General features: G+C 41.3%; 2 protein-coding genes across 17 annotated transcripts in view; one reads left to right on the forward strand and one right to left on the reverse strand.

Moving 5' to 3' along the window:
• Nucleotides 1-25,220, forward strand: part of LOC135161382 (uncharacterized) — a 125,781-nt gene that overhangs the window by 71,052 nt on the left and 29,509 nt on the right. For all 9 annotated transcript variants that reach the window (XM_064118903.1, XM_064118901.1, XM_064118904.1 and 6 more), the window contains one exon: nucleotides 7,497-7,603. In XM_064118903.1, coding sequence (XP_063974973.1) covers nucleotides 7,522-7,603 — 82 coding nt within the window. In that variant the 5' untranslated portion in view covers nucleotides 7,497-7,521. The remainder of the gene's footprint in view (nucleotides 1-7,496; nucleotides 7,604-25,220) is intronic.
• Nucleotides 1-25,220, reverse strand: part of LOC135161373 (transcription factor Sp8) — a 66,171-nt gene that overhangs the window by 26,075 nt on the left and 14,876 nt on the right. For 2 of the 8 annotated variants that reach the window (XM_064118877.1, XM_064118875.1), the window contains exon 1: nucleotides 130-431. The exons of 2 other annotated variants lie outside the window; for them this stretch is intronic. In XM_064118877.1, the coding sequence (XP_063974947.1) occupies nucleotides 130-228 (99 nt within the window). In that variant the 5' untranslated portion in view covers nucleotides 229-431. Of the gene's footprint in view, nucleotides 1-129; nucleotides 432-7,314; nucleotides 7,539-17,583; nucleotides 17,638-22,271; nucleotides 22,317-25,220 lie in introns of those variants that run through there. 4 more of the 8 variants (XM_064118876.1, XM_064118882.1, XM_064118878.1 and 1 more) reach the window with 4 other exon arrangements.

The raw sequence follows: 25,220 nt of genomic DNA on the forward strand, positions 1-25,220 counted from the left end.
GTGATAAGACACGGCCTCTAAGTAAATTTTGACGTATTCATTTTTTGAAAAAGTTGCGAGACACACGACAGCATCTCTCATCCCCCGCATAATAAAAAATAACAAAACAATCATTTTCTCCCAATTTACCTCAAGGTACTCCGTATCAGTAGTATGATGACTCCCTTGCGGCATAATCGCCACATTCTGGGGATGAACAGTTTGCGGATACTGATAAGCACAATTCATGATTCCTCCCTTTCCGAGTGAATTATTTCCAAAAAAAATCCCGTCAATCCGCTGTTTTCTCCCTCTTCACATGTCACAGTATCAACCCCTGAAGAAACCCCACGATTAAAATCACCTCTCCACGTTACCACCACCGCTATCATCCAATCAATTGTCACAAATTGAAATGACAAATTCACAAAATTATCCGTGAACACCCGAAAATTATTATCACCTTCTGAAGACGAACAATGGAGTAGATGCGCCACTCTGCGGGTAACAATTATAACTGAGGTTTTTCGAAGACCAGCTTCGGGTGGCCGAGGGGGGAGTGCAGGAGAGAGTGAGTGAGAGAGAATGGGGTTAAGGGGGGGGGGCAGAGGGGGAAGGGCTGAGGGGGTGGAGGAGAGTGAATATATCCACGTTGGCTGCGGCGCTCGCGCGGAGGCGGATCTTTCCCGCGGCTTCTCATGTATACACACCATTTCCAACATTCTGTCCTACACATTGCGTATGCGCGTGTGGGGATGGCTTCTTGGCGCGTGTGTATCGGCATCCTAGTATGAGTTGCGTGGGCCCCACATGCGTTTCTCCCCATGTGGATATTTTTTTTTCCCCCGTCTTATTTCGGACCTCGCGGCTCGCAAGGTGTTTTCAGGGGCTCTGGTGGGGTTATCCCCAAGACCGCCCTCTCCACTGGATGGTTCGTCTCGAGATATACCCCCCTTTCTCCCCACCCTTCGTCATCACCCCATCGCCAACCCTCCCCACCAGCAAACCACAATCTCCACCAATTAAAACAGTCTGATGATCACGTGGTACCGATTCGGGGTCACACGAGAAACTTCGGGAGATGGAGTGCAGAGTTATTGGACGGAACGGAAGTTGTTTGAACCACTGGGACACTAGTGATATCGATCACTCTGTGGAGTATTGGTATTTCGTCATGCCCTCTTTCGATATTACGGTACTGTAATGGAGCATGAAGTTATTGGTAAATGTCAAATGACACGCATGATTGTGTGTGGCATTTCGGGATCGATAGAATTTTTGTTTACAATAGGTCAGGTTTGGATTTTTTAGCGGTGGAATAATCGATTGTTAAGTGTGGCTGGAATGATGGAAAGTTCTTCCTACCCCCCCCTGGGGGATTGTGCATTGTTAGATATGGGTGGGCCGGAGGAAGGGTGGGTAGTTGGTGGATGGGTGACCGGATCATGAAAAAAGTGATCAAATGCGAGAAAATTACGCGGTGAAAATGGTGGGTCTGTATGCGAGGGCAAGTTGAAAATGCACTGAATCTCTCGGTTCATGAAATCAATTTTTCTTCGGACAGCACACCACACACCCGAAGCATTATCCCTTCATACATCAAATGGAGCCATTAATAATTTTTCAGCCCTTTATTATTAATTCACCTGTAATGGAGGATATGGAAATTATTTTCAGAATGTTCAACTATTGATCACCAGTTCTACCCCTTCCTGAGGTTCGGTTCTTATGAGAGAAAGGGTTCAATAAAAATATTCAAGAAAAGGGTGGGAAAGGAAGGGCTGTCAGAACAAAACGTTAAGATCCATCAAATGCCAGACCTAAGTGTCATGATATTTTTACCTTTCCGATAAAAAAAAATCAGTTATTCTTTAAAAATAATTTTTAGTCTACTCGCGGGAAATGATTCTTTAATTTCTACTGATATTGATTGAACCTTTACACCCATTAGTCCTCATTCTCCACGAACTAATGGCCCCGATGGAGTCATTAAAAAATGGACGACCAACAAAGCTCGTCCCAACAGTCGAGATGGCCCGATTTTCCAAAAAATTCATAATCATAATTTTCCGTCACAATAATAAGCACCACAACCACAAGCTAGTGGATTTAATTCGTTCACCGTGAAAATGAGCGACCATTACAATGATTATTATCTGATTGGGGGTTTGCCCCAGTGTGACGAGCCAACGAGTACATATTGTTATATACACTTCAGGTACCGACGTGGAAAATCTAACGACCTGCGGTGGCTCCGCGTACACGATGTAGACGCGCACGCGTCGGTGTTACGCGCCAAGGCGCATAAATTGAGCCATTAAAATGCAGCATATTGGACAAAACTCCCCCTCCGCCCCCCTCTCCCAACAGCTATATTTCAACCATTATTTACCAAAAAAATAATGAAATACCCCGTACCGATATCTCGCTCATTTTCAATTAATCACAATCAATGATCTCATCTGCGATTCATTTTTATTTTCTTTCTTCATTTTTTATTCAAAGCCAGGATGTGCGTGTCGCAATGTAGCACGGGGTAACGCCCACAATTTTTCGTTCTAATGGATCTTGTACCGTGGATTGAGAAAGCCGACGATCTCGCCCACCTTTATGATTCGTCAGCGAACCGATGAATGAATCTCGTGGACCTCAACGGGGTGAATCGATGAATGGTATCCTGTACACTCTTGGAACCCATAATACCCCGGAGTTTCTTTTCTCTCAAAATAACCGCGTAACTCGATGCAGTGGGAACGGGGTTGATGGGTTTTTTTCTATTCATTTCATTCATTAGAGCATGGATTTGTGATTTGTTGCGGAGCAAGTTGAAAGATCTTTTTCAAGGAGCCTTCGAGAGTTTCCGAGGCACTTCACAATGAGCAACTGTTTTTTTCCCAGCCTGTAACACCTCGTCAGGTTGAGCGCATAAATTGGGTGATTTAGTTTAGAGTGCGAGAACGTGGAATTATGTCCGTGAAATTGGAAAGGCAAACAACGATTTCAATTTAAGGCATGAATTTTTTGGGAGCCGTTAATCAATTGGCGAGGTGAGCGCGTAATAACATTGAATTTTGTAGTTTATTGAATGAATTGTATTGGAAAATCAGTGATTTGCATCGTAATGTCCTTGAAGAACACTTTCCGACCGAGTTAATGACACCGGTCTTGTTAGCATAATCCCCCTTGTCATAACATTCTCATTAAGTAAACAAATGTACACTTCTCATATGACTCTCGTTAATTATCCTAAAATGATAAATTGAAAATTCTCCCTCGAGCCTCAGCTTTTTCGTCTAATGTTCTTTCCTCTGTGCACACCTACATACCCTACAATTATGATAATTTTTCGTTAAAATTTGAAATCCATTTGGAGCAGTTGTTCTCGCTCGGTCCTAACGATACAAAGATCGATAGATAGTCGCTGCATCTGGCCAGGTGTACAATGTATTTTTTACATTTCTTTCATGGGAAAAACACTCGGGAAAAAGTGGGTGGTGCTTAACGCGCTCGTGCGTCCAGTTAGCTCAAAGATTAACGAGAGTTCAGCCATGAGAACTATCCTTGTATTTTTTTTTTACTTTTTTTCCGTAGCGAGTTGAAAGAAAACGCCAGTAGATCGTTGAAGTGCAACTGGACGATGAAAAATCGTAGTGCCAAGTGGAATAAGGGCACTTCCCGCCTCCCTTCCGAGGGAATGGGGTGGCTCGTGAGGTAGTGGATGAAACAAGGCGCAGACGAAATGGACGTCCAGACGTAAAGAAACGAAACGGCCGTTTTCTTTGAGCCTCTTCAGACGAACGCGCTCTGTTATTATATCTTGAGACGTCTTAGGAGAAGTCCGCGGGGCTCTTCGCCCCGTTACGCGTTACTCTACTCGAGCCACCATTGGAGAAAGAATAATAGCCTCCCCCTACGCAGCCTGCAATTAAAACTTTTCAAACCTCTCCCCCTTTCGAGACGCCAACGTGAGAGCCAATGGACCGGCTAATCGACCCTAACCCTCAAGACAACTAAATAAATAAAAGCCTGAAACAAATGTTGCTCTTTTTTCGCATTCATTTCAGAACACTATTCGCAAAACCAATCGTCGTAAATTCAGCCCTCGGCGGAAAATTTTAGTACTCTGGAATAGTCGTTCATTCGCGCCTCTCGGCACGTGCCTGATGATCCTTCAACTTTGAGTGTTTCCATGCCCTTTTTCAGAGGTTTTTTTTTTTCGTGAGTCGATGCGCAATCACCAGGAGAACCCTCGTTCCGGTGCGGAAGGGGAAATGTTTCGTGTTTCTGCGGAAATGTTTTTTGGGAGAATAAATCGATGGGGAAAAAGTGCTCATTGGCAGAAAATAACGACCAGTAAAAGGGAATGATATATTCAGTTGAAATTTCTTTACCAGTTCGATGGAAACGACAATAAAAACAAAAACAATGCGGAGTCGAAAAACTACGATAAATTCACCTTCCATCAGAAAGATTTATACCGAATTATAGGTATTAGTAAGAGTGATGATTAAACAGAGTAAAATAGTGAGTTAAAGGGTAGGTATATGCCAACAGTGGCAGTTGCCGGGGCATTACGGGTTACGCGCCTCGGTTTGTGGGGTAATCACGATGATTCCGACTCCTTTCAGGTGGGTCATCATCTCGTCACTACGTCACCCGAGGCGGACAAAAAATCCGGGCATATTCGCAAAAAAAAGGGGAACAACGCTTGCATTTCGCAGACTCAAACACAGAAGTTTTCGGGCATCCCAGGATGGGGAGCACCCCTCCGACGAGAGGGGAAAAAGAGGGATATGGTTTATGGACTTATCAATCATTTGGTAGCCGGTGTCGGAGAGTGAGCGTACGTTCTTACCGATGCAGCCTGTTATTAGCGACGATTAAAAGATTCCTGGGAGACGCAGTTACCGGGGGAAAGGAGACGTAAGAAAGGGATGTGACTATGTATTTAACATCCATATGTGTGTACATGTGCATCTGTGTATGTGAGTTTCCTTGATTCGTTTTCATTGACAAGATTTATTATGCCAGGCGTGCAGAAATCCCTGGAGATGCCTCGAGATACTTATCGATGTTTAATCTCCTGCGTATCGCATGTGCAATAAAATAGCCAGATGAATGATAATGACGCGTCCCGTAGGTATACTTTCGTCGGGTCAATGACCTCGGGTGTTATTCAAACATGCGGAGGGATTAATTAATCCTAATTTAATTAGTGTGAGAGATAGTGACCGTTGCGAGATCCGGAAAATGGGGATTTTCGGGGATATTGGAGGTCCGGGGGCTCCGGGATGTGGTACCAATATGGCTGACAATCTGCAAAACCCTGGTTGCACGAGAAGGTGGGCCATCGCGCGAAGTAGAAGGTGATATATGCTTCGTTCGTGCTTCGTGGTAGGATATCTCCCGGGAACGAGGCTCGAGGCTTGTCTCGGATGAGAGGGGAGGAAGAAGAGTGGAAACGTAAAATATTGCGTGGGTGTGAAGTAAAATGGTGGGTCTTTGTGGGTAATAAAAGTGCGATTTTTTGGAGGATAATAAAAAATTTATTGAGACTGGAAATAAATTGATTGAATTTTTCGAACCGTCTGTTGGTGGTTTTGACTGACGGCAAACATTACTTTGACAATAATTTTTGTTATCTTTATGTACTTCGATTAAAATATTCTTTAGAAGATCTGAGATACTGATCTGTGCAGTTCTGATAGCGACGAAAAAATATTAAAAATTTTGTATTCATTGATGCATGAAATGTACTTTGACGTTAGATGTCTTGAGAGACGCGTAGAGAAGACGGCAAAACTTGCGGCAAAGAGAGGGATGGGGGGGGGGGGGCAAGGGAGGGGGGTAAGCGCAGAGAGAGAGTGGGCCTTCTCAAACCCGGTAATTAAATAGCTCAACCCTGCAATTAGGGCCACTAAATCGTGGCGGGTCCTGGACCCATCGCAGGCGAAGGGCCCGCCAGACACAAAAAACAACGTTCGAAAACGTTGCTTATCCCACAGTTCGCTTATGGGTTATACCTTGTGTATAACCCGACGTGTACCAGGCTATAGATGGGGAAGAGAGCTTAGACTACACGTCGCGGGGGTGGCTTCGTTGTATGTGGGAACCTGATCGAAGATGCATTAGGCGGTCGTCGCCACTAAAACGCTTCTTGCATTTTTATTCTTTTTTTTTTCTCATTTTTTTTTAATCCATCTGAAATCTAAAACGATTGTTCCTTTATCTTGATTCCCTCCGACAGGTGAAATTCGCAGGACTTTCTCACAGTTTTTTTGCCCCATTGTTTTCATGGAACTAGTGTAAATAAATATTTTATGTTTTTTTTTTTCATCGGAAGACTATTTTGATGACAATTTTGGAGAGTCAAATTATACAAAAGAATTTAATCCCACATATTTATATTTAAATAATTTGTCCGAACGTCTACACTGTCACACTATTCTTTTACTACACCTCTTCTGCGTTTGGTTTCACTCGAAGAGTTGAACGGCCATTGTTAGCATACATTTACGATAAGGAATAAATTCACTCACTCGGTTTTCACTCTCGTTAAATCGTACATGCATGAACGGCGGACACGATTGAAGATAATGGTAACAAACCGTCTTCCTTCCTGGACAGAATGGAATGGTTTTCGGGGATAGTCTTGATAGAAGGAGTGAGGAGGCATGAAGAGAGAGAAATATCGGATGGGCCTCCTTGTTCGCGCGTCTGCCGAGGAGAGAGAGATACATCGTGATTTCCGTATGCAAAATTGAGCGTATACACGCACAAAGAGAGGGTGGGGTGGCATTATACCGTGGCCCATCAGCCGCGGAGGAAGCGGTGAGGGGCGAGGGTGGAGATGGATGGCCGAGCATCACGCTCCTTGGTGTATTAAAATATCAGTCCCCCTTCTTTTCCTCTTTTTCCTCTCAGTCTTTCCCGTCTTTTACCGTGTCCCGGTGCGCTCGCATTAAATCACCCACCCACCCAGTCCTCCGGCTATTTTTGGGTATATCGATGGACCGAACGAGATACTGCGCACAGTTTTGCCTTTATTTTTCCTCCACGTCAACGATATTCTTGATGGCATGACAGACTGCGGGAAAAAATGGAGACGACATCTTGGAAATGAAATGTCAGTTGAGGAGAAATTTTTGAGTCGATTAAAAAAATCTATAACGATTTCAGACAATTTAATATCCTCATTATTCATCAATAGAATTAATTGAATTAATTTCTCCTGAGAATGAAAATTTAAAAATTCATATCCATAATTTTTATTAATCATCATTGGGTACTACCTGGAATACCAAACAATTTAATTTTCTAATTATCGTAACGCACCTCTCGATGGATCGTCGCACTTATCTCCGTACAGCATCTCCCTCATACCAAGGCCGATACCAACGCTGCTCTCCTCATCGTATCATATCGGCGTACATAAAGACTAATGGATTCGTAGGATGCACAGACTCTCTGAGACTCAATCTTAACTAATATCCAATGTTTCATGTTTTATGCTGCAGCGCCTGTCTCGAATCCACCTGGAATATGAGAAGGAGAAGGGAACCACTTGCATTTATGTTACCGAGGATCGTACTGCAGTGCGGTGAATTAATTGATTCTCCTGGTGGTATGTATAGACGAGAAAAAAAATATTTTTATTATATGTACGTGGGGTATTTTATCAACGCGTGCGTCGTGCAAATTTATAGAAAAAGAAATTGCACTTCAATTCGCTTCTTATGATTGAACACGAGTTTATCCGGTGGCTTATCGGCCTCTCCGGGCCGAGTTAATTGCAAAGTTGATTGCTTAAAGTTTAACATACCTCGTTCAATCGCGATACCATAAATTTTCCCTATCTTATGATGTTACACTGACGGAAAAAAATTATTTTGTCAAGAGAATTTTACTGTTCGCTGTTAACGCGTCTTGAGACACATTTTATTGGGAGAAATCGAACTTCTCCTCATCCGAAAATGGATTTTTTTCCCAGAAAAAAGTATTCCTTCGTGTTGAGTAGTTTTCGGGTGAGAGAGCGCGTGCCTTTTTTACATTTTCATGAATCAGCGGGCGATGAGGTGGGGCTGACGAGAAATGAGAATTGCCCGCTGAGATCGCACGCTGAGAGATAACTCGACGCAACATACACCTTCGTGGGGCGTATTGTCAAAGCTCAGGGCCCCCGGGTGGTTAAATCCTCACAAATAGATGTGATGTGGAGAGCACATCACCTGAGGTGCTAAGTGGCCACCACCTAAACCCATTTGTCATCGTGGATAGATTTTTTTTTACGGAGAGAAATATCAAAGAAACAGACACTCATGTTTGGAAAACATTCTGATAAATTGATATGATTGAATAGAATTTTTTTCATATACTTCTACTAGTTTTGGGAGGGGCAATTATTTTTCGAGTGACGGGAGATCTTACGTCAAATTTATTACTTTCTTTCTAATTATCACTCAAGAGGCGGCGTTAGCAGTATAAAATTCTCTCAAAGACTTCAACACTCAATAATTCAGTTTAAAATTATCCCCAAATAATATCCCCTAAAGTGGTGCAGTAGATAATAAAGCACTTGAAAAATTGCGGATTCACACACCTCCGATGACTCAGAATTGTCACGTTCCCTCTGCAGATGTGAATGGAATCAACCAGAGGATTAAATCCCTGTACCCTTGTCCTCCGACTCTGACAAACAGAATATTTTTCAAAATCGGTGATGTCTGCATCCACCTCAGAAGCAATTTATTTTTCCTTCTGCAGTAAAATAAATTTCCAATGTTTGTACGCACGTCAGTGAATTTAGATATCAGAAAAACGAACGATCCTGTGTAAAGAGAATTCATCTTACGTGAAAAGGGAAAATAAGTATAATAATAAAAACCGTTCAAAGGATGTAAGTGGCGTTGGGGCGTTAAAGCCGAGGCAAATACACTTGCCCGTTTCTGTACGTGGTTTTCATGGGGGCTTATAACAGAAAGAAGAAGGCGGCATGACCGTTTGCCTTTTCCTCTTCACCCCCCGCCGCCACCGCATCCTCCCCCTAGTGCACTCAGCCATATATGCAGTTAAGAGCCACGACGCTCGGTCAGAGGCGCGCGGTTACCACGTGGTTATCAAGTTAACCCTTCGCTTCGATTCTACCCATGTAAAAAGGTGCAAGTGAGAGAGAAGGAGAGATGGAGGTGCAGCAAGAAGTCTGTGGCTTGGCGCGCGAACGCTGGCACATACTCCGATGGGCCCCGTAAGGTGTGAAACCACTCGAAAGCAAAGAGCCCAGAAATTGCGTCCCATTATCCAGTAATGCTCCGGCGTGCAATCGCTTCTTCCCCATCCACCCCCTCTCCCTCTTTTTACCGCGTCTTTATACTCTCCACTTGACTCGATCGATAACGATTCGAAGAAAGTTCATCACACTGCGAGTCGATCAAGAGTCCCTTTTTTTACTGGTTTTTTTTTCATTGTTTATTATCTTTGGATGAGGAGTTTCAGGCAAAACCAATTCTCCGATCGAGGTGGTAAAGAAAATAAATAATCTCAGAGAAATGAGGTGGAATTTTTATGAGTCTGTGAAGAGTTTGCAGGGGGGTTTGTGCAATTTGCAGCTTCAGTGGGAATCCTTTAGGGTGTTGTTTGCGGTATTAAGGGTATTTGTTCGGTATTTTAATCTATTATAATGGGGTAGGATGGTTCATCGTTTATTATTTTCTCGGGATCAAGTGATAATTGTAGTTGAAAGTGGTCCTATTCAATTTAATATCGAGGTATCCAGGGAATGATTGGGTTCTTCGATTAGGATGGCTGCAATAAGGGATGCAGGTCTTTATAGAGAGCTCGTCCTGCAGACCAGGATTTCGGAATAGTCATCGAATGAGAGAAGAATTCAGTAGAAATTACTGCACCGGTCAGCCAAAATTTATCCACTAATTTTTCTCACAGGACCAGAACATCACCTGATCACCAAATGGTCAGGTAAGTTCTACTGAAATTTTCTCTTCAAGTCTTTTAAAATAAATATTAGAGGATAAAAAAATGAGTGAACACGTTAAGATGGGGGCGAAATCACTGGATGAGGAGCAAACGAAAGAACTCGAGAGTCCGAAGGAGATAAAAACTTGACGAGCGAAAGCAAAAGCATCCACGGTATCCCTAGGTTGTGGACGAGAACTTATGGCCGCATTCGTCTCCATTACCGCGGGTAAATCATTGACCATACGACCTAACCCCACTCGCTAAATCAGCCCCCCGATTTCCCCGATCGGCTAACCCTCTACCTCAAGATAAATATATTTTTTTATTGACAAACCGGAGGAATGAAAGAGTGGAATATTTTCCTCCGTTTATCTGAATCTGCTTTGTCGACTTTATCGATTACGTCCTCAGGCGGACAATAACAGGCGGGTGGCGTGAGGACGGAGGTAGGGGAGAGGGAATTGGCTGCGTGGAGTTATTGTCGGCGTCATTTTGTATCATTTTCCCGCCACACGCGCCCATCCGATAAATCATCCACTCCAATGGGGCCACCGTTGAACACGAATTGTCCTTATTTACTGGCATTCGATATCATACGTGTCCAACATAAATTCCCAACCCCCTATCACTCCACCGTGTGGACAATATTTTTACAACGAATAATTTGAGGATAAATTTCCGTCGTTTCAAGCGCCCCCAACGCGTTATTATTTCTCACCCGTGAATTCACGTATAGATATATATGTATACATGTATGTATACGTATATATACATGGGTACCAACGTAAATTTCATGATGGGTGATATTCGACGTGTGGCGTGACACGAGTGATTTTCATCGATGTTTTATGCACCTGTGGACTCATCCAGTTGTCAGAATACATTTGGAATATAAATTTTATGCGGAAAATGGCAAGTGCAAAATATTTTTCTCATCAATTGGAAACATTCTCGAACAAAGAAAAGAATAACGACTTTGCCCCCGCAACGTTCTCAATATCTCATGAAATTTCAAAAAAAATCTCTATCGGATATTTCTCATCCGATTTTTGTACTTCATCGTTTCACATAATCTGACCATTTGCTGCAACAACTCAATTGTTCATTGAATACTCAGAGCTTTCCGCTGACCCTAGAATTATCCAATAATCATGTATTTACCCCTTTGCGAAAAAAGTTCCATAAACCGAATTACACAGGAGTTAAAATAATAACAGTTTCAGAGAGTGAGTTTTGCCTTTCATTAGACAATTAATTCTCATTCACTCGACTGTACTCTGGACATATACACGAAGAAACATATAACTTCAAATGAGTCTTCATATGGCCTACCGGAGTAAAGAGCTCCAATTATCATTGTACACTGGGCGATTCTTCCAATGTCAGAAGTGCCCTCTGCATGCCACTCGTTGCGTTGAAGACTGCTCGTAAAAAAATTCAGTCCCAGTCGCCATTATCTCTATTATGAATTTAAAAACTCACGGATTGCATAGGGCCCCGGGGCAAACTTTGTACCGGATTTGCTAATTATGGCACTGGAAATGAACTTTTGTTTCCAGAAAATAAATACGAAAATAAAATAATTTGCTCATTAACTGCAGCTACTGAGCCCGGTGCTGGTACTATTTCAGTTGTGTGCGGATTCAAGTAATTCAAAATTACCGTTTGAGAGATACACGCGAATGTTCAACACTCGGAATGATTTTTTACAGCTCAATAATTGACAAATTATGACGCAATGTTTCTGTGAGGGACTTCTTCCTCAGGAAAATCGTGTAATCGTTCCAATTTTCGATTCTTTCCGCGGAAATGTCTTTGCCCCGCGTAGAAATTCATCTCGACTCGAATATATACACACGTATATAGACTATATATATATATAGATATACAGACTATTTTTTATTTAATAATTAAGGAAATTTTAATATTTGCCAATCAACTAGCAATTTTAAACCAAAAAAATTCTCCATCCCAATTCCCATGGATTCGTCTATGTATTGCTATCACGTAAATAAGGGTATAGATACTTCACTCCATGACGCAGGTATCGCAATATCTAGTCTAGCAATGTCAACTTGGCTACATCGTGGGTATAGGCACGACTGTGTTGCCCTGTAATTGGAAATCGTCGCGCTGTAATAATTATTACCCCCCTCTCTCATCGGGCTCTGTGATCAGCGCGGTCACATCGACGAGAGGACTACACAGAGATATCTCATACACAGTCGGACGCATATTGTACAGGGGTTGGGATAACTCACGCGTGAGTGGAAGCCCCTCTGATACTAACCCGGTCAAAGTCTACGGGAATATAGCAACTATGGTGAAACACATCGTGGAAAAGTGCCCCTCGTCAGCGTCACATTGTAGGTGCGCTAGATGGGGGATGACGGTTTTATAATCAACTGTGGGTGGATTCTCGTTACGCTCATTCAATCGAATGTTATTAGCAAGACTGACGAGAATCCCGAGTTTCTGGTTTTCCATTAGCTTTCATTTTACAAAAATAAAAAACTGCGGTTGGAAGTCGTTTGATAAAAAACATAAATAACGGCTGTATTTGACGGTATATTATTAGAATTATGAGGTAATTATTTTGATTAATTTCCCTTATCGCACTCAGCGATGGAAAGTAATTTTTTTCCAATTTCCTAACACTAAAACATTTGTCATTCAAATAATAAAATTAAAAAGTGGATCACAGCTTCAATTCGCCAGCAAAAATATGAATAAATCCTTTAATGTAAATTATTCAACTCTAATTTCTCATTTACTGATGAATATAATTTATTTAAACTGAATGTAGGTAATTAAATTCATCCTTTGAATTATTCATAGATTGATTCATGTTCAGAGCTGTTTGTGGTCTCAATAATATATTCAATATTATGTATTTTTGTATCATGATGAATGTTTTAAAAGTGCATTTTACACGCAATGAAACCGCAATTCGAAATTTCCGCATGGATGAATATGTAAGACGCAGATAAACTTAATAAAAACTATATGGCTGGTTTCTGTGGGCCCCATTATCGGGGGATACGTACGTACATACAGATAGTTCAACAGAATGGGGACCTCCATTGAGAGTTTGTGGCACACTATAAGCTTCGCATGCCTGCTATTAAATAGCGATTTAGACGGTGCGTTAGCAGCTGGTAATATCCTCATAATGGTACGCGTATCTTTATATGCGCGTCCTTACATCTCACTGGATTAACATATAAGCGATTGTGTGGCGCCTGAATATGTTAGAAAGTCCCTTTCTCACTATTCTCACAATTCCAAAAAATCCAGGGCCCTTCAAGTTTATCTATTGACAAAACCTCAAGCCGCAGAGCTACAGATCAAATCGACTTTTACCCCGGAATGGCCTATATTATGCCATGTGACATCGTATATGTATAAAACACATTCACACACATTTCGAAGAACTGTAATGAGGATGTTGCCTGAGGTCAAACAAAACCATCTCCAATTGCGTTATTTCCATCAGAATCATCCCCCGATGGCGTCTCGCATTTGCATCAATGAGACGCATTGGATTCGCCTAATTTAGTGGTCACACGCCCTTGACAATCGCACACGATAATTCCCACCATCCAAATAATCGCACCACACTCCACTACTTCAAAAAAGAATCCCGAGAAGAATCATGCGATTGTCGTTCTCCAGCAATTGTCTATTGTCTGGATTTTCTTCCCTCGTTGAAAAAGTGCAACACGTTGGAAGGATTCGAATGCTTTAGAATGGCACATTGGCATCGAACACGCCCACATATCTCTCATATTCGTTCATAGTTCCCTCGTCTAGAAACGATAACTCAGTAATAATAGCAGGTCTGTTTCGGTGAGGATTTTAATTGTTAGGTTGCTTCTCCTCCAGACGTCATGAGAAGAGGTGTATGAAGATGAAGGTGAGTGCTAGAAGCATCAAAGTGGAGCAGAACCAACAAAACAGCCTCGAGGTACGTCACAAAAAATATATCAACAATTTATGTTGTTATAAAGATCTGTGGAAGCCATATCACAGAAATCGTGAATTTCGTTATCTCAGAAATTAATTTGTAATATTGAATTACAGTTATTCGTTATTGCCGTGTCCTCCTGAATTATTTATGTCTGGGACTTGCTCTAAAGTAGTGAAGATGGACCGGTCGAGATAACGCCCGCTAGCCTGGTAACTGCAATAATTGTCGGTGATTAGACGAGTCATAATTACCGGCCTACGTATAACGTTACCAAGTTCATTCATTTCATCCGACTTCTCGTCCACGAGGAATTTCGTTTGTTGAGGTTCGACTCCTTGGAAGAACTGTTTCTTCATCATCATTATCGTTATCATCTAACTCGTGTACACCGGGAAAGTATCGTTGAGGAGTTGTGGAAGAAAACACTTTACTTGTTATCCTCATGAAGGAGTAAAATTTTTAAAGTGAGAATTTGCATCACGAAGGCAGCGTGGAAAGGTAATATTGTTAGGGATCAACGGCATCACGAAAGCATGGTTGAGAGGAAAAGCAATAGTGTAAGGAGCATGTGACAAGTTAATGCCTATTTTTGTTTGCATAAGCGCTTGAATATGTAATTTTACCTTATGTAAATTATGCGAGGGGTTTCTCGGTTCAACGTTTTTTGCCAGCAGTAGTAGAAAATTTCGCCGTCGGGGAGGTTTGGGGGGGGGGAGGGACAAATAGATATTATTTGAATGAAGTAGATTTTGGTTTCATATAAAATACTTCACTCAGATAATTTTGTAAATAAAATTGGGGGTAAAGTCCTTTTCCGGAGAATCAAAGAGATTCATCTCAATTACAATTCAAAGGAAATCAATTTTTTTCGCGTTAACTATGAGTTAGTCCCCGTGTGTATAACATCGATGGTCACTCACTCAATAATTCACCTTTCGAAGGTGGGAGGCAGCTGCTCTCCTCGAGATGTTATCGTTCGCACAGCTGCCGTCAAGTGGCCTCCATACTAGCCGGAATGGTAGCGAAGATCGCGATTGCTGTTTGATTGCTCGATTGCGAATTGGTTGGATCAAAAATCGATTTCTCAACGACTTCTGTAGCAGATTGTCGATAATCCCGACTTGGTCCGGATGATGAACAGTTATCAATCTCTACGGCTTCGTACGTGGTGATATCGATTATTGAAATTCAATAAATATTTGAGGATTCAGTTCGTATCATTGTCACCTCGTTGCAGGTGTAGAGGATATGTTGGGGAGGCGACGAGGGGTGTAGATTGCTGTCCAGTATGCAAACTCAAGGATTTTTATGGGGATATCAACTTGACTAATTGCCCGTCCATATACTGTACAAGTAGGTAATTGATACTTGCACGTAACTATATTTTTAAAATCGCGGGTTCTATACTATTTTTTGTCGTCATGAAACTAGAAGTTTTATGGAACACATTTTTCATAATTTGTGGTCATACTGGTGTCGATAATTAATAATTGGATACATTCCATTTTCAAAACATTCATTCAAAATTTATAGCCAACATAAATTGCGAACTGTTTACGATGAATAATGGATTTCGAAAACTGCCTTTCCCCATAAAATTACCAAGATTGCATTTATATGAAGAGCTGCATCGAGCGAAAAATCCTCCCACGCGTGTGCCGACAAAATTCCGAAGATAATATCGCAGGCATTGTTGGGACGAGGTTAATATATTTATGATGAGCCACTCATAATTCCCAAAAAACGTAAAAGAACGTCATTCCCATCAGTACTGATGAATTATTCATAATATTGAACCTCATATTCGTTTTTTAAATCTCGAATTAAAAATAAGAACTGTCAAGAACATACAGAATACTTCTGCGCTTCTGTGTGACTTAAATTAACTTTTCCGTAAAACCAAACTCATTCTCAAGCTTTGGGTGATTAATTTTAGTTATACAACTTCTTAATGAACGATCGTATCACAAATCAACTACACGAGTTCATCAATTACACGTTTAGATTTAAAGTTATTCTAGTTCTATGAAATAGATCACACCTCATCCTGCAGCAAATTATAAGTTGACTGGAAGTAATTAATGACTTGTAGATCGATCAATTAATGAGAGAAGAAAAAATATTTAATGAATGTGCTATACACAGGTAATAATTCAATGAAAAAAATCTAATAATGTGTCACTGAGACCCGGGAACACGTGAATATGCGAAAAGTGATTCTTTACCGATTCGCAATCCAATACTTTCATATTAAATAAAAATATTTTTCTGGGTCTTATGAAGCCAAATGATTTTTTTTTTATTATGAAACAGATTGACACCCTTAATGATGTACATCATGTTCATTGTCCGTAATCTGCTGCTTCGTGGATATTATTAATGTTTTGCTTTCGGTGCTAATAAACCCCATGTAGATTTAATCAAAATATCATCATTAAAAATTGGGGACTTTGGGGCGCGTAAAGTCTGAAGAATTTTTCCCTCTCTCTCCAGCTCACAAGGGGCTAACGGTCTTTAATGAGCGAGGGAGAGGCGGGAAGAGACTCCGACAGATAATTAAAGATTCGCACGGTGTTTCCGCGTGTGGCTGTATATACACGTATTAAGAACCCATATGCACCGCAGTAGAAAGGAAAAATAGGATCTGATATAAAAAGTGAGTCGAGATATTGCCTCGTTTGGCATGCACCGATGCATTCATATCAATTGGCTCATGCATATGCATCTCTCTCACTCGACTTTTGCCACTCGGATGCATTCACGTACGTTCATGTAGAATTCTCAAGAGACATGACGAAAAATGTGTCAATGCACTGGGGGGAGGGGGCCTCAGTCGCATAAATTTTCATATGTGGGCATAAGTTTCAGGCCGTGCAATCATTAATTACTGTACCCCGGGGGCGCGCTGGAAGAAATGTTTTCGACATTCGGATTGTGTTATTGCTTCATCTGATTCTGTGTATCAATATTTAATGATGCCAACAGATTGCAGGGTTGATTTATTGCATTTCGGAATTATTGAATTTTTGTCGCTATTGGGGTGAAATAAAATCAGGTGATTTGATCCAACGCTGATGACTACTGTGAATATTTTTGACAAAAATATATTTTGTTCTCAGTCTAGAATCGTGGCCACCAAGTATTCATACTAAATGACACCTAATCTCATTTAATATATCATGTGGTGCGCTATAATATGCAACAAGTGATTTCCTAAACAAAAATTATCAAATAATAGCGAAATGTCTTAACGAAAAACTTTTGGATAATCACGAAATGACTTCTAGTTTCGATATCTTTATCTAATCCCACTCTCGTTACTTCCGTGAATTCCTCAAGAAATTTATGGTAGACACGCGAACAACTACGCGCACAGTGCACAAACGGCGACATCCTGCCAACGTTAGTTGGTGGCCGGGGTCAGGCCTTAGGCAAAACACGCCGAAGTTTATTTCCACTGACATCGCGTGCAGAGGCTTCCTTAGGCTCGTGTACTTTTTTTTTGTCCCTCTTTGGGGATGGAATACACTATGGGTATAGAAAATTCCACTTTTCACGAAATGTATCTGCATCGATCGCTTAATAATGGGAAACGAATACTTGCTGAAATAGCTAGCTCTGTTTTGTTTGATTTTTTTTTTTTCACAAGTTTATTTACATACCACGAAGAGTTTGGGGCTTTCTCCGGGTAGTTTAAGCACAGCGATGCTTACCGGCTGAAACAAAAAAAGACTAATGAAATTATCTTTTTATTCTCCTCATGTTATTAATAATAACGAGATTGACTGAGCGCTTCGCAGGTCGTATTTGAATTTTCCCGCGTCCATTGCGAAAGTAATGGCGATTATATTGGCCGATGAGGAATTGGTATTACGAATTTCCGATATATTTGGACTCACAGGAGAACTAATTATAAATAAATAAAATGAGAAGAAAATATCTATTTATTTTTTGGAGCTCAGTCTATTCTCCCAGAGAGTAGTATGTGTAATCTAAGCATTACGGAAATGTTGGTAACAATTCTCAAGTCGTTTCTGGAGATATATAAGACGAGAGAGACGTGATCGATGCCCGTGGGATGCGAGGGCGTTCCTGGTGCGGGAGGCGCTCGAGACAAATGGACGTCGCGCGTCTCTGGACCACGCCTTCGCGGGAACGTAAGATGTAGAGAGAGAGATGGGAAATATCGTTGTTTAGGGTGAATGTAAATTGTATGTGTGTGTGGGTGTGATCGGAGCTCGCGAATTTTATCCCCGGGGGTTACAGCGGTGGGACAAAAGTCATCGTGCGCAGGGCCTGAGTGCGTGTGCAACGGACAGGGGAGGCTGTGTCTAATAGGAGATACTTCCTCGGAAACATTTAAAAGATTTTTATTTTTTTACTAGTTTCCTCCATTGCATATCTCCGCATGCGCGTTACCTAAAGCATCTCGAATCCCGGAGAATGGAATTTTCATGAAAAATTAAACTATTCATAAAATGGGAATCGGATTAAAAATTAAAAACATTTTATTACTTACATGTACTTATACAAGTCATCAGGGATAACATCATTGAGCTCTCTTCAAGTCACGAAACTGCTTCCAAACGTCAAAATCAAATGAAAACATAATCACTCCTCGTCTCAATTTAATTAATGAAATCCAGAGCTCATTTTGTCCCCCTGAACACAATAATTTTCCCTCATTTCTCCATATTTTTCATTTACCCCACCTCTCCAGTCATTAAGACTGAATGGATTTTCATTCAATTTAAAATGATTCAGTGAAAAAATGATATTTTTTTTATGAATCACTAACGGATTGCCACAACAATGGGATTATACCCGCCAGCGCAGGCAATACGACGTCCCATCGTGACGGTACTTTCCGAGACCACCCAAAGTGTCTGCACGGGAATCCTCCAATATCGACGTATCATCCGTGTTGAGGGACTCGAGGTAAATCTACAGCGCAAAAAACCACTGGGTCCTAACAGCAGGTATCCGCGAGATAAGACACGGCGGAACGCAGGTGTTTAGTGTCCAGCCAGTCATCGCATTGTCATTACTTACATCGCTGGACACGCGCGGTAATTCGTGACCGTATACGAGGCGAGAATATACGTCACTCGTGAGTCGCCCCAGGGGGCATCCCCCCACCCTTTCAATAGCATATCAATGCACTTTACCCCTCAATTATTTCAATTCAAAATTAATGTCCCATTTTTTTACGACTTTGTTCCCGTAATTTTTTAAAATAATTTTTTAATCCTTCGGGTGGAGGGGAAGGGGGACAAATTAATGGCTAAAATTCGCCCACATGCACTCGATAAAAAGACACGGAAATGGCCGGCGGCTGACAAATGGAGAATGAAAAAAAAAATATTGTAAAAATTAATCGCAGTCCCATAATGCTCCTCAGCGCGCATTTCATCTCGATAAAAGGCCCCTCTTGCGCCCACGACGAGTCCCCGGTACTCATTCGTAAACTCAGTCAGTACCTTAATACAATGCGAGGGAGAGACTCCACTCGATAACGATCTTGATCCACCGATACCGGCTGCCCTCGCGTGGGCCTGTACCCCTTTTTTGTCTCTCGTAATACTTGTCCTGCGTGCGATACTGCATATTGCCCATTGAATTCAATATTTCTTCGACGGTCGGGGCCCGAGTGTGTGGGTGGACGCTTAGATGTAACGAGGTAGGGGAGAGCCACCACTACTCGTAAAATTTAATTTTTCCAATCGCCGGTGATCTACGATTTCATCGGTGATGAATTGGAAAAATCGGTTATTTATTGCTGGGTGTACACCCACTGATGGAGTTTCAATCTGTCACAGGGGAAAATCATTTATGCAGAATTAATCAGATAGAATAAATGTGATCAATTAACCTTTCTCATGTGAACGAAACTAGTGGAAAAATTAGGATTTCGGAGAAATGGGAAGAACGTGAGAGTCTCGTTTGATTTTTACAAACGTAAGTGGAATTTCACTGAGGCTTACAGAATAGATGAATAATTTATGAATAGAGAAAAACCATTTCACTATAAACAATAAGAGTAGCATATAAATTCAGGTAATGACGGCAAAATATATGAATTAGGTTTCTATCAACAAGTAACAAATCTTAACGACGAAAGCCCGTGAACTATCATTAACCAAGAACTATTTCAATAATCGGGTAAAACTACTTAATAAATAGCTCGCAACCAGTAAATAATATTCCCACCACAAAATGTGAAATTTAAATGCCAAAAAAAATTACATCATCAAATCCTATAACTCAATACCCCGTCAAAATTTTGCATTCCCAACTTTCACCAGCAATTTAATTCTTCCCCCTAGACCTCAACATCTCCCCCTCCCCTTCCCCTACCCCCTCGTTACCTCCAACGTGCTACGAATTATTAATACCGTCACGCGTCACCGCCCCAGCATCCGGCGACACGTTGCTGCGATATTCCTGAAGTCAAGCGAAGTCAAAGTGGATACGAGAAGAGGGAAAAACTCCCCCTACCCCCTTTGCAGACACTCCGGGACTTTGAATTTTAGCATACGTAGCAGACCAAAGGTATTATCCGTTGAAGAGAAAGTGCCCCGGGCGCATGCCCAATATAAAAGCGTGTGCCCCGTGTCACGCTCGTGGCCGCGCACGCGTTACTTGCTCATGTATTTGTTACAAAAGCCAACGTTACACAGTTTTGTATGTACATGTTTTATATGCCAGTACGTCACGGCTCTCTGACTCTATGCTGCCACGCCCATCGCGACTAAGCTCGTTCATCCGCGACGAGAGCAAAGACATTGCCCCGACTATATTCGAGACGCCCTGAGCGTTTCTTACTGGCACCGAGGGTCAGCCAGAAATACTACAAAAACCCGTGAATAATCGAAAGTGAAAAAGAACCTCAAAACAAGAGGCAAAAACAATGACAAAAAATGGAAAAAACATTTGCAGGAGAATTTTTGTGAATTTTTCAACTTCTCCAGTCACGAAGGCTCTAACTATAGACCCAGAGATTATTTTTGCTTGTGATTGGAGGGGCTGATGGGTTTATCAAGATTCTTAGAATGAAATGACTGGGGCCAAATGGGAAATAACAATGAGAATATTCCAGTGAAGATGAAACAACCGATGATACAAAAGCCACAGGAACAGAATATAAGAAAGTCCCTCATTCTCATATCTCCACCTGACAGGAAATTCAAATATATACGTAAACCGGAAATGCAACGGTTGGAAGAGTGAAATCTTCATGCACGGATTCACGATGTTATTGCAATTATCCGTATGATACACATTTTTCGTTTTGTGTTTTATTATTTCTTTTGTTTCCACCGATTTTTTTTGTTCATCTTGTGATCTTTTCATGCCCTCATTTTTTCATATTTTTTTACCGACCTTTTTGGGTGGAATTGCGTGCGGAGGATGATATTTGGAGCAGGTGAAGTACTGCAGGTGCCTTTTTTTCTGTTGACGAGAGTTCATTCGAGATGTTCATAACGTCGCATTTGCTGGCCATTTTTTAATTCAATAAATTTTGAATAATTTGGGGAGGTGATAACGATTGAGAGTGGATGGGGGTGGGAAGTGATTGGGAGTTTGCGATTATGTGGATTTCTTGGGCCGCCTACTCGACTCCCGGTGGTAATTATCGAATCCCAGCATTGGAGCTACCCCCGCAAGCCATTTCTCAATGATTACGGATCGAATGTTGAACAAAATCAGAGAGAAAAGGTGGGTTATTATTCGCTTTACACCTATATACTCGGGGTTCCTGAATATTCGAGGATTGTGGGAGCTACACTGACACGAAGATTACGGGAATTAAGGCAAACCTTGCACCCGTCATTCCCTCCGGGTGTTCTTAAGTCGACTTAGAGAATCGGCCTTTTTCGCTCAGCTCTTGCCTGTCTCTGCTACAATCTGACGTTCAACTAGTTCAAGTCCTTGGGTACCACCTCGGAATGTATTTTTAAGGGAGTTCGATACCCTTTCAGCCAAAATTCACCTTTTCAAAATCGTTTAAGTTCATTCCCCCGCCAATCAACCTGTTTTCTTCCTCTAAAAAAAATTCCTCACCCTTTTTTTTGCATCGCGCGAGTGAATTCTAAGTACCCCTGCAGAATTTAATTGCCCCAGTCCTGAGGACACGTACTCATAATTATTTAATTGATACCGACTCCGAGCACAATTCGCCGAGAGGAATTTGAATGCCCCCTTCGATCGTAACTACTGCAATAATTATATCGTTTTTATCTCAACCCCAAATACCAATGTCGGAGGGCGGAGATTCACCCATAAGAACATAACAGTGCAGCAGAAAAGCCCCCAGCATTTTTCGTCATTTATCATTTGTCGTATTTACCTCCACTGGTCGAATAATTTTAATGTGCATCTCTCAAACGTTCATTTGTCTCCTTTTTCTTCCGAGACATTTGAGTAATTACCCGAGGTAGATAACCGATCTGACTGCCGGTTTCTTTGGTGTGTCCTCTCACGGCACTTCTTCCACTCTCGTCCAATCGTATTTTCACCCACAGTATTATTCCAGGGCTTTAGGAACAGCCACGGAGTCGGGAAAAATCACAAAGATTGAATTTGCCGAAGGAAACTCGGGAAATGTGCACCTGGCTTTTGAAGTCAGATTGTGGTTAGCGATATGAACAGATTGGTTTCGCGGAAAAGAACAAAAAAAAAAGAGGGAACAGTTTTTTTCTCTCTCAATCGATTCCACCACTTTGTCCTATTTTATTTCACTCTTTCTCATTCTCTTTTTAACCTCGAACATATATGAACCCGACTGGGGGAATATAAATTACTGTCAACTCGTCTCTGTTATCAAACGATTTTACGTCACCGCCCCCCTTTGATCGCCAAGCGCACTTCCTGTGTGCTGGGATGCACTGCACGGGGTTATGTGCATCGTTCAGGACTTGTCTATGGTTTGAAAAAAAGAATAGAGAGGTAAAAAAGAATGAGCGTGGAAAAATCCACAACGTGTCATCATACCACTGGCTCCCTGACTCGCGAGAAACGCAGTGTGGGTGGCTGAATGGGGAGGGGTGAGGGTGAGAGAGGGTGGGTGGTACTGGCGACAGTTGCGTATCGTCCCCTGTCGGTCAAAATAATAGGGTACATTCTTTTCCGTAACCGCGAAAACGATTGACAACGGTAGTAGTATGGGCGGAGATTAAACGTTTGTGAATAATTTTTTTTTTACTGGGTATGGAAAATCGGTAGATAAAAAATTATGTCCGATTAGGGGTGAGGGGGAAGTGCTGGAGTGTCCATGCAATTATTGATTGGAAGGGCTTAAATACAACTCCGTCGTTGGGGCAGCCATAACATTCTGACGTCTCTGAGAAGCATCGATCAGTTCGGAATCGTGAATTATTTCAAATGTCACTCACAACGCACTCGGGGAGGTTCACATAAGTGTTACCATCACTTTCTAGTGGATATTCAGTAGTGAATGCTGCTCGTGACAGACGTGATCTAGAGCTTTCGTAATTTGATGCGTCGATTTTGAAGTTAGAAGGGAAATGGAATGTCCAACACTATCGCTAATAATAGACCGTATTATTAGAAATAATATGTGTTAATTAATGTGTAATGATGCGATTAATTCTATCCCAGTTAGGCTTCTGTCGCACTAAATCGGTTTCAACTACTGAAAAATCACAAAATTTTCGGTTTCCACTCAATTTTCTTCCCAAATATTACTTCCTCCGTTATTTTCTATTCTTATGGTATTGCACTTTGCGTCATTCATTGTGATAAACATTTTTGCGTGTCAGACACTCATTGAGAAAAAATAAATAAATGAAAATTTAGAGACGAAATACAGCTGATCGTAAAGGCGAAACGAATTGCAGGAGTCGCTTCATTTTTGTTTTCTCTTTTACCTTCTCTTACTTACTTGTATATGTACAGAGCCATGAAAGCTCGCGTGATGTTGAAAATACGGGTAAAACGTTTTCGTTCAGCATTTAGGAATCGTTTTCCGAGGCCTAATTAAATGGCCGGTTAATCAGTCAGGAATGTTGAGTTGCTTTTTGCATGAAATTCACATAAATTGAGATTTCTTTATCTGAAATACAGATTTGAACAAGCCATTAAAACCCCAAACTCTTTTTTTCTGTTACTAAAAGTAACGTCAAAATTGTTGGAGTGTAACTGTTGATCGTCGAGTTAGCATTACCCCACAGGTTCTCTTATCTTTATATTTCCGCGTGTTTTTCGATGGTCAAAAATTAAGAAAAAAATAGACTATTATTTTTTTTATATCGAGAGAAGTCTATCCTATGAACAATTTGATTCTATTCTCAGTCTGATTGGAGTTAAAACTGTCATATCATTCCCTCAACCATTAGATCCACAAATAGAGTGCCTATAAATAATCCACTCAACCCCCGATGTTGTGATTACATTACTCAAGATGTGGCTATACATCCCCTGTAAATGTACAGCGCACAGCGAAGGGTGGAAATATACCCTCGCTAATGTCGAAAGAGAGTCGATTCTTTGCGTCCCAGATTAAATCTCCGACGGTTAGCGTTTGATTAAACTTGGGGATTGAGACCAATGTTAATATCTAGTTTGTTCCTCGATTGCACGCGCATCGGGACGGTGGGAATATCGTTAAAAAATCATTTTATTTTAATGAAAAAATCACTCGTGAAATTTTCAAGTGCCACAACCGCTTCGACATGCTGTAGTCTAAATTTGGATATTTTGCCTTCTCGAATTCTCCGGGCAGCCTACATTATATTTAGAAAGTATTCCCATTATTTATAGTATTTTTTCAATGCTAACGTATGTAAATCGTCGTTTACCACATGAAAATATACAAAATAAGCAAACAAATGGACGAGTCAGACGAGTTCTTTGATATATGAAAAAAAAAACATGGGATATGGGCGAATTTACTCGTTAATATTCTAGTGCTATAGATAAGTAATGAGAAACCTCTTCCCTAATAGCGCATACACTTTTCCAAGAACCGGCAATATAGAAATTTCATTCACATGAAAACTATATTATTGCGATAAAATGAATATGATTTCACCTATTGAATAATTGATTTCCTGTATCAGTGCACCGAAGAAAGCCAGGATATCGTGTCAAGGACCACCCGCTATGTCCCCGACACACGACAAAACATGATTCGGAGCTGGGGGAGCATCCCAACGGCGTAATACACACTCGACTCTTTAATACTCCCCTCTGTGTCGTCCGGAATGCTCGCTAATAAATTATGAAAGGTCTGTGGCTCGACGTCCTGGGGATGACGTTCGATATTGCGGTGAGAAAA

The sequence above is a fragment of the Diachasmimorpha longicaudata genome, chromosome 4 (assembly GCF_034640455.1).
Source record: "Diachasmimorpha longicaudata isolate KC_UGA_2023 chromosome 4, iyDiaLong2, whole genome shotgun sequence".
Taxonomy (NCBI): domain Eukaryota; kingdom Metazoa; phylum Arthropoda; class Insecta; order Hymenoptera; family Braconidae; genus Diachasmimorpha; species Diachasmimorpha longicaudata.